Here is a 13,718-nt window from a genome sequence, read left to right as displayed (position 1 = left end):
TTTTCCTAAAAGCGAAATGTGTCCTCCATAATTTTGGAGGTCTGTAAAGCTTTATGGAAAGCATTGCAGCCAGAGTTCCTTCCCTGCCCTTCAGTCGCCCAATGGAAAGCTATTACAGTGTAGGAGGAAGTGCAATGCTACCAAGCGGACCAATCACAGCTGTTGTGGTCTGCGTTGTTGCGACGCGTAGTTACATTTTGGGAGAGGTGCGCGTCAGACTACGGCTTAGGGATCCACGTAGGGTTCACGGCGACGCCGTACCTACGGCGTTGAGTTGACGCACAAGTATAAATCAGCCTTAAGGTAGCATCAATCTCAATCAGGCTTCACTTAAGAAGATGATTTGTTGGTGTATTTGCACTCTTCCCTTGTCGCAAAAGAAAACCATTAAGAGAACTTAACTCAAGCACGGTGGCTGGGTCACCCGGCAGTCTCTGTCAGGACAGCTGTGAGGCTGCTCAATGTCAGGGGAACCTAGTGGGAATCAGCACAGTGTGCTTGCAGCCCACTTGGATGCTAAACTGGCTTTAAAGTCTGCAGCATTGGATGTCTTTGGACTTTGCTGTGATTTAAGTAATAAAGCTATTGATGGTTCCAGACTGTAGTATCAACCTGCTTATTTCCTTGCAATTTCCAGAAATATCATAGCTATAACTGGATGGTTACAGTTCTGCAAAGTATTTTTTCAGTCCCTCTCCACCATGATGTTGTGCAGTGAAAGGGGGACAATTCTTCCTCTTAGTACTGTCTTGTACACAAAATAAACTGAGCAGAAACAACGACCTGTATTTATTAGTGGCAAAACACACGAAATGCTGGAGGAACTCAGTAGGTCAGACAGCATCTATAGAAATGAATAAACAACCGATCTTTTGGGCCTCCTGATGAAGGATCCCGGCCTGAAACGTTGACTGTTTATTCATTTCCATAGACGCTGCTTGACCTGCTGAGTTCCTCTAGCATTTTGTGTGCTTGGCCTTGGATTTCCAGCATCTGCCAATTTTCTCTCGTTTACATTTATTAGCATGCCTTCAACACGACACAATATAGAAGGTTGTTTCACAGAAACAGTACCAAAGAGTGACTGACACTAAGCACAGCAGGAGACAGCAGGGCAGTGGACTAGAAGCTTGGTCAAAGAAGCAGCTTAGAAGGAATTTCTTTAACTGATGTCAGAGAGATGTGGATAGCTTTAAAGAGGAAATTCCAGAGCTGGGAGTTTTGATAGTTGAAAGCATGGCCTTCAATGGTTAAGTATTAAAATTAGGCATGGATTATCAGAGAGATTAATATAGGCCCAAATTAAACTGCATGTTTGCTTTCAGGGTCAGTTATTTTGCTTGATTAGCTCTCTTTTTTAGACTTCTCTTATTCCTTGTCATATCTGTTTCTGTAGAAAGAGACTTAGACATTTCTATGACTTCTAGATCTGACAGTGACCTTTGGAATAAGATGTAGCCCATCCGGTGACATTCCCAAAATATTACCTTACTTTTCCCTGTGGTAGCCTTTCCAGAGAGAATCTAAGAGGAGTGGAGTATAATATATTCTGTGATAGAAAAAGCAATTGTTTTAGAATAAATGAAGACATTTGGACTCCTTGCAGATTAATTGTGTTAAATTAATTATAATGTGCCCATGCAGTCTAACTCATTTTATTTCAAGTTGATTAACTAAATCCTTTAGCACTGTGAGTTGTAGACAGTATATGTATGGTTAACACATTTTCTTTTGAATTGCCCGTTGGGAGTATGGCTAGCAAAATGACTTCTTATGTCACGACCAAGAGAATGCAACAGTAATAAACCTCAGCTTAAAGGATGCCAGCTTTGACAGCGATATCCATTAATGAGTTTATAAACTTACGTGAAAAGGGCTGCCCTGATGTGCAGGATAAATTGTTTGCCTACATAGGGATCTAACTTTACAATACAGACCAGAAGCAAGCACTGCACATAAACTGTACCTCTTAGTAAACACGAAGACCTAAAATAAACAGCACACACAAGATGCTGGAGGAACTCAGCGGGCCAGGCAGCATCTACGGAAAAGAGTACAGCTGACGTCTCAGGCCGAGACCCTTCAGTAGGACCTGCTGAGTTCCTGCAGCATCTTTTATATGTTGCTTGGATTTCCAGCATGTGCAGATTTTCTCTTGTTTGTGATTGGAAGACCTAATATAGCCTTCTAAACTTCAAAGGCAGGTGGGGAACATACGTTTACAAATCTATCAGCTAATATACTGGGGTAGGCAAAATAATTGAGCATCTATGGCAGAGTAAGAAGCATACAAGGTCATTGTCTATGCAAGCCCCTCAATAGATTTGACTTGCTCCAAATGCAGATGATGCTTTGTAGTAAATGCTCACGAATGTCAGGTCTACCTGCCATCTAAGATAGTCTTCAGAATGGCTTCTGCAAACACCTGCTGGATGAGGAGGAGCAGCATTTCTCCACTGGTCCACATTCAAATACTACTCCATCACTATCTACCCTGATTGAGATCTTGACCCTTTGCACCTCAGTGTACCTCCCCACTAATCACAGCCTCCCAACTCTCTTTGCTTCTGTCCTCCCAGATCCTAGTAACCTATCCTTAACTGTCCCACATCAGTTGGAAACTGCTGCACTTACCACTGAATTGTTCTTCCTTCCAAACGGTTCTCAGTCCCTCTCCAACTTCCTTCCACCCCAAACACCTCTTACCACTTTCTTTGACCCCAACAAAGGCTGATCCAAGGGCTGTTGCAGATTCCACAAAAGGTTAATTCTGAGTGTCATTCTTAGAGTGCTACCTGAGAATATTAATGATTTGGCTCTATGGCAACAGGACTGATATCATGCACCCCATTGGCCTGACCATATAAGTGCTGGCACACATTCTATGTCCAATAGAAACCCGTTTCTTGGCTAACATTTTGAAACTTCTAGTTTCAGTAAGATGAAAGAGCTGATTGTGAACTTCAGGAAGAGTAAGATGAAGGAACACATACTAATCCTCATAGCAGGATCAGAAGTGGAGAGAGTGAGCAGTTTCAAGTTTCTGGATGTCAAGATCTCTGAGGATCTAACCTGTTTCCAAAATATCGATGCAGTTATAAAGAAGGCAAGACAGTGACTATAATTCATTAGGAGTTTGAAGAGATTTGGTATGTCAACAAATACACTCAAAAACCTCTATAGATGTACCGTGGAGAGCATTCTGACAGGGTACATCACTGTCGGGTATAGGAGGGGAGAGTCTACTGCACAGGAATGAAAGAAGCTGCAGAGGGTTGTAAATCTAATCAGCTTCATCTTGGATACTAGCCTACAAAGTTCCCAGGATATCTTCAAAGAGCAGTGTCTCAGAAAGGCAGCGTCCATTATTAAGGACCTCCAGCACCCAGGGCATGCCCTCTTCTTCAGGAACAGCTTCTTCCCCTCTGCCATCCGATTCCTAAATGGACATTGAACCCTTGGACACTACCTCACTTTTTTAATGTATAGTATTTCTGTTTTTTTGTACCATTTTTAATCTATTCAATATATGTATACTGTAATTTATTTAGCTATTTATTATTATTTTATTTTGCTTTTTTTTCTTCTATATTATGTATTACATTGAACTGCTGCTGCTAAGTTAACAAATTTCACGTCACATGCCGGTGATAATAAACCTGATTCTGATTCTGATTTAACAGCATATCGTTACTTTTGGTATTCTTTTTACATTTATATTTTAAAATAGTACAATACCATTTTTACATATGCCAAAAATGTTGTATGACAATTTGGAGATGGACCATGCTTAATTTTAACTATAAAATGTGAATACATTAAGCTTTATAATTCTCAGTCAACAGAGTTGTTAATTAAAAGCACTTAATTAAATCTATTCCAATTTGTGCAATTAGAGCTTTAGAATGACTTCCAGGAGATTATTAAGATTTACTCATTATATTTCAAAATATCATTGCCTTTATTGCTGTTCGAATGTGCTCAGCTGAATTTCTTTCAATTTAACTCATGTCAAGTCAATGGTCCAGTAGCGATGAACAGATCACACAATTTACTTACAATGTTGTACATGCTCTCTTCAAAAATTGTAGCTTGTTATGTCTCCAAGAAGTTAAGTTATGAGCTTAGAATTCTGATCATTTAAATGTGCCTCACTCCTAAGAACTGCTCCTCGGATGACTTCCCTTATCTACACTAGTCCAGTGCGTTTATCTAGATGGCTAATTCTGTTCAGACATTGTTCCTCACCTTTGAATGTCCACTGAGACCATAAGACAGAAGTCGGTCATTCGGCCCATCGAGTCTGCTCCGCCATTCCATCATGAGCTGATCCATTCTCCCATTTAGTCCCACTCCCCCGCCTTCTCACCATAACCTTTGATGCCCTGGCTACTCAGGTATCTATCAATCTCTGCCTTAAATACACCCAATGACTTGGCCTCCACTGCCGCCCGTGGCAACAAATTCCATAGATTCACCACCCTCTGGCTAAAAAAATTTCTTCGCATTTCTGTTCTGAATGGGCGCCCTTCAATCCTTAAGTCATGCCCCCTCATACTAAACTCCCCCATCATGGGAAACAAATTTGCCACATCCACTCTGTCCATGCCTTCCAACATTCGAAATGTTTCTATGAGGTCTCCCCTCATTCTTCTAAACTCCAAGGAATACAGTCCTCATATGTTAACCCTCTCATTCCCAGAATCATTCTAGTGAATCTTAATCTGTTGGTACAGATCTGAAACTAAATTTGCATGTCTATATGATTAATCCTTAATGGGTTTTGGCAAATTCTTCACCCTTAATGGGATAAGACCATAAAACACATTACATAAGATCAGAACTACGCCACTGGAACATCAGAACTTCTTCAGCTCATACTACTATTTCTATCCTGTCTAGTTTACAACCAAAACACTCCCCTCATAATCTGTTATCTAATTTGTCCAGTGTCATGCAATTTAAGCAACAGCATTGGGGGTGAGCTCATTACTTACTGCAATCTAATGCTCTTTCTAAAATCTTTATTTACATCCATCTTTCTTCTAGCAAATTTTGTTCCCCCAAATCCATGTCCCAAGCAATTATTGACCTTCCCTTATGTCTTGTCCACTTCCCCATGTACCTGTCTTGGCATTCTCGAAATAGCCCATTAAGGCACCAAATACCATCCCCTGCAATACTTTTTGTGTTTAGCACTGGTCATCATGCACCACCATACACAGTGCAGGCTACTTTCACCTGTCTTGTACTTGCAAGCAGGGTCCTTAATGAGGATGTATCTGACATCCTGGCTTGAATAAAACTTAGCTTGCACATTGCATCTGATATCGAAGTTCTTTCACCTGGCTATTCCTTCCACCACCTGTTCTACCAAAACCCTGAAGGTTGGAGCATGGTCCTTCTCGTTAAAGTACAACCGATTCCTTCTCCTGCAATGCTCTGCTACACTCGCAGCCTCTTCGAACTTGTTCCACCCTTCTGCGTGCTCATTTAAAGTCTTGGTACTGTAATGGTTAGCACACGCTTTATAGTACAGGCGACCCGGGTTCAGTTCCTGCCGTGTACATTGCTGTGACTGTGCAGGCTTCCTCTGGGTACTCTGGTTTCCTCCCACAGTCCAAAGACAAACTGGTTGATAGGTTAATTGGTCATTGTCATTTGTCCCGTGATTAGGTGAGGGACAAATCAGGGTGCTGGGTAGTGCAGGTCGAAGTGAAATCGGGGCCTATTCTGCTCTATCACAATAAATAAATAAATAATCATCTATCTATAACCCAAGATCCATCCAATAATTCTAGTTGTGGGGTCCATTCATGTTTCAACCCCTGAGCTCTGCACAGTGTGCCCATTCATTTGACATGAACCCAATCACCACATCAGGTTCTAAATTCATTGGTCTTATTATAGCCTTCCTATCTCCACAAAACCTGAGATGCTATATCAACTCCCCTCCCTCGGCAAGCTTCTACCCCCTGTCTTTGGTGTCATTTGCTACCTCTTCTTGGAGTGCTTGTGGCTTTATCTGAGCTGGAATGGTTCCAGAACCCAGCGAAATGAGCCACAAGATTAGACGAGTGAAGTAGGGCTTGTTCGCCTTGCAGCAAATTAAAAAGTTAAAAAGACATTTCATAGAGGTGGACAATGTCATGAGGGTTTAGATTGTGTAAATAGGGTGAAGTTATTCCTAGTGAAGTATAGTTTGAGAACAAACAGACAGATGTAAAAGACATAAGAACATATAGAAGAGAGATCAAATCAGCATAGGAACAGGCCATTTGGCCCATAATGTTGTGCCAATTAGTGATCAAAGAGCCAACTAATCTCCTCTGCCTGCACAATGTCCATGCCTCGCTTTTTATCTCACATTCACGTGCCTATCTAAAAATCTCTTAAAAGTCCCTAATGTACCTGCCTCTATCACCAACCCTGGCAGAACATTCCACCACTCTCTGTGTAAAACAACTTTATTCCTCACATCAAAGTAAGAGAAACCTCTTTATGCACAGCACGGTAATGACCTGCAACTCAACGTAAAGACAGTGGAAGCTCAATCAATCAGAAGGAAACTAGATCGAAATGTTGCGGGGCGGCATGGTAGCGTTGTGGTTAGCGCAACTCTTTATAGTACAGGCGACATGGGTTTCATTCCCACCGCTTGCCTGTAAGGAGTTTGTATGTTCTCCCTGTGACCATGTAGTCTTCCTCCAGGTGCTCCGGTTTCCTCCCACAGTCCAAAGACATACCGGTTGGTCATTGTAAATTGTCCCCTGATTGGGCTAGGATGAAATTCGGGGATTGCCAGGTGGCGTGCCTCGAAGCACCGGAAGCACTTTTTCTGCATTGTATCTCAATAAAATAAAATATTAAAAATGTTAGGAGAAAAAAAGAGAAGGAGTGGAGGAGTGTCGTATAAGCAGCTAACATGGATCCCATTAGCCAAATGGCTTTGTCCTGTTTTTTGATGATTCCATGATTCCATTTTCATCTCATGCTCTGGATTTCTCCCCTAAGGCTTCAAGGCTGTTCAGCTCCTATAAAGCCTGTTTGAAGACCTACCTCCTTGTCCTCCCAATCTTCCTCATTTAGCTTGGTGTCCATTTACTCCTGGTTTTACCACTGTGATTCTTTTTCCTGTTAAAACTGCTTCATAAAAGTGAATTGCTATTCTTATATCAGATATTAAATGTGGTTTATTGATGTATATGTTTTTATTTGAAAATCTTGGCATTATTTGAGGTAATCTAGGGAGAGCATAGGACCAATCAAAGACAAAGGAGGAATATTATACCTCGAGCCAGAGAATGTGGGCAAGGTACAAATCAATTATTTCACATCAGTGTTCATCCAGGAGAAGGACATGGAAGTTAGTGAGATCAGGGAGGGGGATGTTGATATTCTGGGAGATGTTGGTATCAAGAAGGAGGAGGCGTTGAGGTTCTTGAAGTTCATTAAGGCAGATAGGTCCTCAGGCCGGATGTAACTATCCATATCACTGAGAGAGGCAAGTGTGGAGATTGCTAACAACAGGAAGTCCGCAGATGCTGGAAATTCAAGCACCACACATCAAAGTTGCTGGTGAACGCAGCAGGCCAGGCAGCATCTCTAGGAAGAGGTGCAGTCAACATTTCAGGCCGAGACCCTTCGTCAGGACTAACTGAAGGAAGAGTGAGTAAGAGATTTGAAAGTGGGAGGAGGAGGGGGAGATCCAAAATGATAGGAGAAGACAGGAGGGGGAGGGATGGAGCCAAGAGCTGGACAGGTGATAGGCAAAAGGGGATACGAGAGGATCATGGGACAGGAGGCCCGGGGAGAAAGACAAGGTGGAAAACCCAGAGGATGGGCAAGGGGTATAGTCAGAGGGACAGAGGGAGAAAAAGGAGAGTGAGAGAAAGAATGTGTATATAAAAATAAATAACGGATGGGGTACAAGGGGGAGGTGGGGCATTAGCGGAAGTTAGAGAAGTCAATGTTCATGCCATCAGGTTGGAGGCTACCCAGACGGAATATAAGGTGTTGTTCCTCCAACCAGAGTGTGGCTTCATCTTTACAGTAGAGGAGGCCGTGGATAGACATGTCAGAATGGGAATGGGATGTGGAATTAAAATGTGTGGCCACTGGGAGTTCCTGCTTTCTCTGGATCTCCCCCTCCCCCTCCCACTTTCAAATCTCTTACTAACTCTTCCTTCAGTTAGTCCTGACAAAGGGTCTCGGCCTGAAACGTCGACTGTACCTCTTCCTAGAGATGCTGCCTGGCCTGCTGCGTTCACCAGCAACTTTGATGTGTGTTGTGGAGATTGCTAGGGCCTTGATAGAGATCTTTGCATCCTCTTTAGTCACAGGCAAGGTTCCAGAATGTTGTTCCACTGTTTAAGGAGGGTAATGGAGATAAATCAGGAAATTATAGGCTGGTGAGCCTTATGTCAGAAGTTGGAAAAAATTGACGAAGATTTTTAGAGATAGGATCTGGAAAAGCATAGGATAATCAGGGGTAGTCAACATGGCTTCGTGCAGGGGTGGTCATGTCTTACAAATTTGATTATGTTTTTTGAGAAGACGATGAAGATAATTAATGAGGGAAGGGAATAGATGTAGGATACATGGATTTTACTAGACGTTTCAACAAGGCCTCTCATGATAGGTTGATCAAGAAGGTTAAGGCACACAGGATCCATTGAGACTTGGTAGATTGGATTCTAAAACTGGCTTGGCCATAGAACACCAGAGGGCCGTGGTAGAAAGGTATTATTTTGAATGGAGGTCTATGTCCAGGTGTGTTCTGCATTGATTAGTCCTGGGACCTCTTTTGATGAAAATGTGGGTGGGCTGATGAGAGGCTTTGCCCAAGACACAAAAGTTGAAGTTGTAAATAGTGACAAAGGTTGTCAAAATGTGGACCGAAATGGCAGATGAAGTTTAATCCAGGGAAATGTGAGGCGTTGCACTTTGGAAGGTCAAATATAAGAGGAAAATATACTGTATATACCAGGACCCTAAGGAACATAAATATACCGTTGAATCTTGGGGAACAAGTCCACAGCTTGATGAAAGTTGTTAACAGAAGCAGATGGGATGGTAAAGAAGGCATAGGAATACTTGACTTCATTTGTAGGGCTGTGAAGTGATAATGTGAGGACTGCAGCTGGAGGAAACTTTGATTTGGCTACATTTGGAATATTATGTGCAGTTTTGGTTGCTGTCTTATAGGAAGGATGTGGAGGCTTTGGAGAGGATGTTGCCTGGATTAAAGTGCATTAGCGATTAAAAGAATGTTTGTACAAACTAGGATTGTTCTCACCAGAGCCTCAGAGACTGAAGGGTGATCTGGTAGGAGTATATGAATTTACGCCGGGCACAGATAGGGTATTTTTATTTTTTAATTATATTTTATTGAGATACAGCGCAGAATAGGACCTTCCGGCCCTTTGAGCCGCATCGCCCAGCAACACCGCAATTTAACTCTCGTCTATCACAGGAAAATTTGCAATGACCCATCAACCTACCATCCGGTACATCTCTGGACTGTGGGAGGAAGCCCATGTGGTCACGGGGAGGATATACAAACCCCTTACAGACAGCAGCGGGAATTGCACTTGGGTTGCCCATACTGTAAAGCGTTGTGCTAACCAGTACGCGAACGTGCGCCCTAAGAATGTGATCAGTCTTTTTCTCAGGGTGGAATGTCTTATGCTAGAGGGCATATCTTTCATATGAGAGGGGAAAAGATTTAAGAAGATTTACAAGGCAAGTTTATTTTACACAGTGTAGTAGGTGCCTAGAACACATTGCCAAGAGAAGTTGTGGATATAGATACAATAGAAAAGTTGAAGAGGCATTTTAAACAGGTACATGATAGAGGTGTGTGTGGGGGGGGCGAACAGAATTAAGGGATATATAAACAAGAGAAAATCTGCAGGTGCTGGAAATCCAAGCAACACACACAAAATGCTGGAGGAACTCAGCAGGCCAGGGAGCATCAACGGAAACGAGTACAGTCAACGTTTTGGGCTAAAACCCTTCGGCAGGACTGGAGAAAAAAAAATCTGAGGAGTAGGTTTGAAAGGTGGAGGGAGGGGAGATAGAGACTCCAGGTGATAGGTGAAACCTGGAGAGGCGAGGGGGATGAAGTAAAGTTGACTGGAGAAAGTGATGAACGAGGACTGGAAAAGAGATGAAGAGTCAGAGTAAGAAAGTGGAGGGAGGGGAGGAAGAACCACAAGGTGATTGGTGAAACCAGGAGGGGAGGGGGGAAGGGGGAAGTAAAGAGCTGGGAAGTTGATTAGCAGAAGAAATACAGGGCTGGAGTATGTGGGGTGGGAGAGGGGTACCTGTTAGGAGAGGACAGAAGGCCATGGAAGAAAGAAGAAGAGTCGGAACACCAGAGGGAGGTGGTGGGCAGGTAAGGAGATAAGGTGACAGAGGGAAATGGGAATGGGGAATAGTGAAGGAGAGGGGGGCATTCCAATCACAAACAAGAGAAAAAGAGAAAACAGGATGTATAACATACATGGTCAGATGCCATTAGTTAAAATTGGCATCAGGGTTAGCACAGTCATCGTTGCCTGAACATCCTGTACCTTTCTGCTACCTGTTCTACAGTATACTCTTCGATAATTCTCCAGGACATAGATCATTCAACTTTGTATACATTTGTAATATAAACAAAAACTTTCATTTTCATGATCTTACCTCCGTTACCATTACTAATCCAAACAAGTACGATGCAAGTGCAATAACAAATATTAACTGCTCCCTCCTGTATCCTCTTCGGAACACGTTGGGATACATATCTATTATAGCGGTCACGAGGCTTTCCATACAAACAAACTGCAAAGAAAAACACAAGCCATGTTGAAATATTGAAGCCATATTTTCAAATGTGAATTTATGTAAAGGGAGGATTAAGGCCAGGAGAAATCTCCAGGACACAAAGCACAGCTACTTATCCAACAGTTCTTAACTAATCTCTGTTCAATTTGGAAAACTGAAGGATTTACATTTTGGCAAAGCTGTTTAATATAAGAGTGAAGGCAGTCAGAACAAAAAGTGTTGCTAATAGTCAGCAGGTTCAGCACATCTGTGGACAGAGAAACAAAGGGTATAAAATGCTATGCCAGAAGACATTTTGTCAAAACACACTTCAGAATCAGAATCAGAATCAGATTTATTATCACCGGCATGTGACGTGAAATTTGTTAACTTAGCAACAGCAGTTCAATACAATATGTGTGTGTGTGTGTGTGTATGCATGTATATATATATATAAATAAATTAAATAAAAATAATAATAATTAAATAAGTAAATCAATTACAGTATACATATATTAAATAGATTTAAAAATGTGCAAAAAAACAGAAATACTGTATGTTAAAAAATGGTGAGGTAGCGTCCAAGGGTTCAATGTCCATTTAGGAATGGGATGGCAGAGGGGAAGAAGCTGTTCCTGAATCGTTGGGTATGTGCCTTCAGGCCTCTGTGCCTCCTACCTGATGGTAACAGTGAGAAAAGAGCATGCCCTGGGTGCTGGAGATAATGGATGCTGCCTTTCTGAGACACTGAGGGTCAGTACGCTCTGACTGAATCATCTAACGTTTCCCTTCCCCAGCGAGCAGGATCAGTGCTGCAAGGATCCTCAGTAGCAGTAACGTTAACATTAATGGCGGCCCGACTTGGTTGTTCGGAGGCCTCTGTGGTCAGGAATCCCAAAGTCATGCTCTCTGCCTCTTAGCTGCTGACTGTGGCAAGGACAGTGGTCCTGTGCTAACGCTGGTGCTAGCACTAGCTGTTGAACAAGTCTCCATTTGACAACTGGTGACAAGAACGATGGTACTGCTGCATCATTGAGAACAGGTTTAAAAAATTCTATCAATTTCAATGTCTTTTTAAATGTTTCTTTTCTCACGATCCTCTTTTTCTCATTTCTTTTTTCTTTTCTGTGCTCCACTCCCGTATTTTTTTTTGTCCGCCATGATGATAGCTACTTATTTTGGGCCCCTCTGCAGCTCGGGCCCCTGGGCTGCAGCCCAGCCTAGGCCTGCCTAAAGTCCGGCCCTGCTCAGAAGCTCTGCATGTAGTGTCTGCTGGAGTGGAGACACCCAACAATAAAGTAAACTGGTGAATGTAATATATGGATTTTATAACCATAGTGGTGCTGTAGAACAGAATATAAATCTAGAAATAATGAAGGTATGTATGAAATCACTGTAATAACCATTGGTGACTTTAATCAGCGTACCGATTAGACTAATCAAGTGTATGCTTGTGCATGAGCTTACAGAGTGTCCGTACGATGATTTGTTACAACAATACATTGAGGAACCAACCAGGGAGCAGGCTACTTTAGATCTGGTATTGTATAATGAGATGGGATTAATTAATGATCACACAGTAAAGGATCATCTGGCAAAGGGTAATTATAGCAGGGCATGAACATTGCTTTTCTCTAACTTCCATTAATTTCTCCCCTCTCTCCCCTCCCCACCTTCTCTCTATTTTCATTCCCCATTTGGTTACCTTCTCACCAGTCTTCTCCTTACCTGCTTATGGCCAATTTCTAGTTTCCCCCTTTTTTTCATGGTCCACTGTTCTCTCCTATCGGATTCTTTCTTCTTCAGCACTTTACCTCTTCCACCCATCTCCCTCCAGCTTTTCACTTCATTCCCTCTTCCCCCACTCACCCACTATTTGGTTTCGCTTAACACCTGCCAGCTTGTACTTCTTTCATCTCGCCCCATAACCCTCTTCTGCTCCCTTCCTTTCCGGTCCTGATGAAAGGTCAAAATGTTTACCGTTTATTCCCCTCCTTGGATGCTGCCTGACTTGCTGAGTTCCTCCAGTATTTTGTTGTGTGTTGCTCAAGACCTCCAGAACCTGAAGAACCTCTCTTGTTTACAAGTTACTTAACCACTTGCATTGGTACTCTTGCTTATTTGCAGTAGGTCCCTTCAGGAAGCATTTTCTCTGGCGTGGAGCATTTCTCCCCCGAAGACTCGCATCCCATTCACGTCCTTAACCATGTTATTTACCTGCACTGCCATCTTCAAAAATCTTTGAACTTGCATGCCACTGTCCCTCTGTTCCTTAATAATCCATTGGAATGTATTATTCAATTGTCTACACCCTCAAGTTCAAGTTTATTGGCATATGTACAACCAAACGAAACAAAGCTCCTCTGGACCACGGTGCACCCACAAAACAAATATCACACACAGCACAGAAAATAAAATATTACTACAAATAAGTTAATAAATATATAATTCAAAGAGCATGTATGGTGTAGCACAGGTAAACAGTAAACCATTCGCTGTCCTAGTGACAAGACCTTGGTGGTGGCAGGGTATCACAGCCTGAGGGAAGAAGCTGTTACCCAATCTGGCAATCCTACTCCTGATGTCTGTGCACCTTCTTCCTGATTGATGGTAGTGTGACAAAGAGATTGTGGGATGGATGGTACAGACCCTCAGCAATGCTTTGGGCCCGTCATATAAAATGCTCCCAGTAAATATGGAGGAATTTAAGGTGGGGGGTTATATGGGAGGCAGGGTTTGAGGGTCAGCACAACATTGTGGGCCAAAGGGCCTGTACTGTGCTGTACTATTCTATGTTTTGTTTAAATGTCACAAATAGGGGGGATAGAAATCCTGGTGATCTTATCGGCAGTTTTTACTATTCTCTGTAGGGCCTTGTGGTCCGATGCCTTGCAGCTTCCGCACCACAC

The 13,718-nt window shown here is 42.5% G+C and overlaps 1 protein-coding gene across 1 annotated transcript in view; it reads right to left on the bottom strand.

Moving 5' to 3' along the window:
* slc6a11b (solute carrier family 6 member 11b) overlaps positions 1–13,718 on the bottom strand; it is a 213,863-nt gene that overhangs the window by 20,096 nt on the left and 180,049 nt on the right. The window contains exon 11 of the mRNA XM_072280326.1: positions 10,690–10,827. Within this exon, the coding sequence (XP_072136427.1) occupies positions 10,690–10,827 (138 nt within the window). The remainder of the gene's footprint in view (positions 1–10,689; positions 10,828–13,718) is intronic.

This window comes from Mobula birostris, chromosome 16 (assembly GCF_030028105.1).
Source record: "Mobula birostris isolate sMobBir1 chromosome 16, sMobBir1.hap1, whole genome shotgun sequence".
NCBI lineage: Eukaryota > Metazoa > Chordata > Chondrichthyes > Myliobatiformes > Myliobatidae > Mobula > Mobula birostris.
Note: the sequence above shows the minus strand (reverse complement) of the source record. Positions and strands in the feature narration are given on the sequence as shown.